The sequence below is a fragment of the Entelurus aequoreus genome, linkage group LG03, assembly GCF_033978785.1.
Source record: "Entelurus aequoreus isolate RoL-2023_Sb linkage group LG03, RoL_Eaeq_v1.1, whole genome shotgun sequence".
Taxonomy (NCBI): Eukaryota; Metazoa; Chordata; class Actinopteri; order Syngnathiformes; family Syngnathidae; genus Entelurus; species Entelurus aequoreus.
In genome coordinates this window covers 88,434,122-88,439,121 of record NC_084733.1, presented here as the reverse complement: position 1 = coordinate 88,439,121, position 5,000 = coordinate 88,434,122, and the positions used below count along the sequence as shown (strand labels likewise).

At 36.9% G+C, this 5,000-nt stretch overlaps 1 protein-coding gene across 1 annotated transcript in view; it reads left to right on the top strand.

Moving 5' to 3' along the window:
• Positions 1 to 5,000, top strand: part of LOC133647037 (DENN domain-containing protein 5B-like) — a 67,944-nt gene that overhangs the window by 26,997 nt on the left and 35,947 nt on the right. The window contains exon 5 of the mRNA XM_062043088.1: positions 1,039 to 1,533. Within this exon, the coding sequence (XP_061899072.1) occupies positions 1,039 to 1,533 (495 nt within the window). The remainder of the gene's footprint in view (positions 1 to 1,038; positions 1,534 to 5,000) is intronic.

The window sequence follows — 5,000 nt, the reverse complement described above, 5'->3', positions numbered from 1 at the left end:
GATATCAACCGATATATACAGTCGTGGAATTAACACATTATTATGCCTAATTTGGACAACCATGTATGGTGAAGATAAGGTACTTTTTTAAAAAAATTATAAAATAAAATAAGATAAATAAATTAAAAACATTTTCTTGAATAAAAAACAAAGTAAAACAATATAAAAACAGTTACATAGAAACTAGTAATTAATGAAAATGAGTAACATTAACTGTTAAAGGTTAGTACTATTAGTGGAGCAGCAGCACGCACAATCATGTGTGCTTACGGACTGTATCCCTTGCAGACTGTATTGATATATAATGTAGGAACCAGAATATTGATAACAGAAAGAAATGTAAGTGTATCTTGTGTTTTTTATGTTGATTGAATAAAAAAAAAAAACCCCAAAAAACGATACGGATAATAAAAAAACGATACCGATAATTTCCGATATTACATTTTAACGCATTTATCAGCCGATATTATCGGACATCCTTACTAAAAACTAATTTATTGTTCTTAATGGAAAGGCAACAAGGCAAGCGCTTGTTACTCTCGGGGTCTACTAGCCGCTCAGGCAAATCATATTGCCTAAAAAATGCATTTTTCCATGGATAACATGACATCATCGCGTCAAGTGCGTGCTCTTTCATCCCTAGTCACGGGTGTCAAACTCGTTTTAATTGAGGGCGATAATCCCAGTTATGTTTTACTGGTAAAAAAAAAAAAAATCCGGAATTGCGCGTCCTTTATGATTTCAGTGCGTAAAAAGACACCAAAAGTGCGTTAACGCCAACACTGATTGTGATTTTTTTTTAAAAATTTTTAAATTTATTTCTCATCCCCCCCCATTGTTTACCTGTATCTCACATTTTTTGTGTCAGCGATCCTGTTCTGTCTCCCCGTAATGTTTGATCCTGTCCTGTCTCCCCGTAATGTTTGTCTGATCTTGAATGGGATTGTGCTGAAAATGTTAATTTCCCCTCAGGGATTAATAAAGTGTTTCTGATTGTGATCTGAAGAGAAGTCTACTTTGCTTCTTGCTCCCGCACAGGCCAACCTTTGCTTCGTGGACATCGACAACCGCTGCGTGGACGCTCCCGAGGGTCTCCCCGGCTTTCCGGACCAAACCGAGCTTGCGAAAGACCTGAGCGAGATCCTGCAGCGTTTTGGGCTCCCCCCGCAGGGCGGCGCCGTCCAAAAAGCCTCCAGCGCCTCTCCTCCTCTGAGCAGCCTGGAGGACCTGATGGAGGACCGGCGCAACGGCAACCTGGCGGGCGACGAGCTGGAGGTCCTGGAGAGGCTGCAAGCTCTGGCTTGGAGGTGCGGCGCGGACAAGACGGCGGGCGGCGGCGGCAAGACGCTGGGGCGCGTGTGGGAGGAGGAGGAGGAAACACTGAGCACGGCCAAGATGAACATTCAGCTGAGGGAGGTGTTGGCCGGCCGCTTTGCCGCCATCTTTGGCCGCTACGAGGAGTTTGTCATCCACGGCGCGTTTGATCTGGATTCCTGGCTGAGCAACCGGGAGGGGACGTTCAGCTTCGACAAGGTACTTGGAATGTTTTCTTCTTCTGTTGTCAAAGAACGTTGTTCCTCTTCCTGGTCCAGGTGAAAGGTAGAGTCCGCACCTGCCAGGAGGGGATCACAGAGCTTTGGATTACTGTCAAACATAAACCTTTACAGGATTTGGCACTAAGGCGCAGCTCCTCTTTTTGTGCACCTCATTTGATTAATTGGACTGCAAGTAGAGGTGCGACATGACGCCGCAATAACGCTTGTTTTTTTTTTATTAGTACAGTAAGGGAACAACATTGTTTTTAACTTCTCAGTGGCCTAGTGGTTAGAGTGTCCGCCCTGAGATCGGTAGGTTGTGAGTAGAGATGTCCGATAATATCGGTCTGCCGATATTATCGGCCGATAAATGCGTTAAAATGTAATATCGGAAATTATCGGTATCGGTTTTTTTATTATCAGTATCGTTTTAAAAAAAAAATAAAATATTATTATTATTTTTTTTATTAAATCCACATAAAAAACACAAGATACACTTACAATTAGTGCACCAACCCAAGAAAACTCCCTCCCCCGTTTACACTCATTCACACAAAAGGGTTGTTTCTTTCTGTTATCAATATTCTGGTTCCTACATTATATATCAATATATATCAATACAGTCTGCAAGGGATACAGTCCGTAAGCGCACATGATTGTGCGTGCTGCTGGTCCACTAATAATACTAACCTTTAACAGTTAATTTTACTAATTTTCATTAATTACTAGTTGCTATGTAACTGTTTTTATATTGTTTTACTTTCTTTTTTATTCAAGAAAATGTTTTTAATTTATTTATCTTATTTTATTTTATTCATTTTTTTAAAAAGTACCTTATCTTCACCATACCTGGTTGTCCAAATTAGGCATAATAATGTGTTAATTCCACGACTGTATATATCGGTTGATATCGGTATCGGTAATTAAAGAGTTGGACAATATCGGCATATCGGATATCGGCAAAAAGCCATTGTCGGACATCCCTAGTTGTGAGTAGGGATGATGTTTGATAAGAAATTATCGAGTTCGAGCCCATTATCGAATCCTCTTATCGAACCGATTCCTTATCGATTCTCTTTTCGAATCCAGATAGGTTGTTGTATATGGGGAAAAAAACACAATATTTGGTTTAACAAAAGCTCACTTTTATTTTATAAGACTAAAATAAAATAAATTACTAAATATTGACTGTTACACCCCCTAAAAAAATAAAAAAATTAAATATTGACTGTTGTTACCCAAAGTATTATTAAGTGGGATTTTTCCGAAAAACAAATATATACAGTAACACAAAAACAACCTGTCTCTGTGATCACTATAGGTCAGGGGTCACCAACGCGGTGCCCGCGGGCACCAGGTAGCCCGTAAGGACCAGATGAGTAGCCCGCTGGCCTATTCTAAAAATAGCTCAAATAGCAGCACTTACCAGTGAGCTGCCTCTATTTTTTAAATGTTATTTATTTACTAGCAAGCTGGTCTCGCTTTGCTCGACATTTTTAATTCTAAGAGAGACAAAACTCAAATAGAATTTGAAAATCCAAGAAAATATTTTAAAGACTTGGTCTTCACTTGTTTAAATAAATTCATTATTTTTTTACTTTGCTTCTTATAACTTTCAGAAAGACAATTTTAGAGAAAAAAATACAACCTTAAGAATTATTTTAGGATTTTTAAACACATATACCTTTTTACCTTTTAAATTCCTTCCTCTTCTTTCCTGACAATTTATATCAATGTTCAAGTAAATTAATTTTTTTATTGTAAAGAATAATAAATACATTTTAATTTAATTATTCATTTTAGCTTCTGTTTTTTCGACGAAGAATATTTGTGAAATATTTCTTCAAACCTATGATTAAAATTCAAAAAAAATATTCTGGCAAATCTAGAAAATCTGTAGAATCAAATTTAAATCTTATTTCAAAGTCTTTTGAATTTCTTTTAAAAATTTTGTTCTGCAAAATCTAGAAGAAATAATGATTGGTCTTTCTTAGAAATATAGCTTGGTCCAATTTGTTATATATTCTAACAAAGTGTCGATTGGATTTTAACCTATTTAAAACATGTCATGAAAATTCTAAAATTAATCTTAATCAGGAAAAACTACTAATCATGTTCCATAAAAAGATTCAAATTAGCTAGTTTTTCTCCTTTTTTTCGGTTGAATTTTGAATTTTAAAGAGTCGAAATTGAAAATAAACTGTTTCAAAATTGAATTGTCATTTTTTTCGTGTTTTCTCCTCTTTTAAACCGTTCAATTAAGTGTAAATATCATTAATTATTAATAATAACATAGATTTAAAGGTGAATTGAGCAAATTGGCTATTTCTGGCAATTTATTTAAGTGTGTATCAAACTGGTAGCCCTTTGCATTAATCACTACCCAAGAAGTAGCTCTTGGTTTCAAAAAGGTTGGTGACCCCTGCTATAGGTGTATAAATAATAATATAGTGTTAAATAAAATCAGTCCCTTGGGCACAAAACTGAAAATAATACAGCTCTCCAAAAAGTGCACTTCTGCTGCTATTGGAACATACTAACTACACACACTATGACACTAAGAACACCACAGTCATCAATCAACAATTCTTTCCCCCTTACATGAGAGCGAAGCCTGGCAATAATTAATAATTGCCTGTTCTGCCCTCACTATACGTGTTGAGGTTATACAGCTTGGCAGACAGCTAACAAACAATCCAAAGCAGATTAATCCATATAGGCCCTTTATTAGGGTCCGCATGTACCCTGTATAAAGGACTCCCACAGGGAGTCCTTTATACAGGGACAAAGGACACTATTGAAATTGTAAGGTTTTATTATTATTCTTTATTCTTTATTATTATTCCGCAGCTTTGCGCACTACTTTGCCCCTCCTTAACATGCTTCAAAACTCACCAAATTTTACACACACATAGAAAAACTGTGACAGAACACTTTAGTAAAAAAACCTAACCCCAAAAATCAAAATTGCGCTCTAGCGCCCCCTAGGGGAAAAACAAAAACAAACTGCCTGTAACTCCCACTAGGAAGGTCGTAGAGACATGAAACAAAAACCTCTATGTAGGTCTCACTTAGACCTACAATTCATAATTTCACATCCTCGGGCAAAAACCAACAGGAAGTTGGCAATTTCCCCTTCAAGACAAAAAATGACTAAAAACACTCATTTTTGCCTCCTTGAGCTGTAATTTGTCCCCCTTAAAATACTTCAAAACTCACAAAACGTTTCACAAACATCGGCACTGGTGGAAGCTGTAATTTGACCCTCTTAAAATACTTCAAAACTCACCAAACTTTTCACACACATCGGGACTGGTGGAAATTGCGATCTAAAAAAAAAAACCGAACCCCAAAACTCAAAATTGCGCTCTAGCGCAATTTTTGAATAAAACAGACAAAACTGCTCCTCAGAGGAAAACTCAGACAAAACTGCTTGTAACTTCCGGTAGGAACGTCTTAGAGACA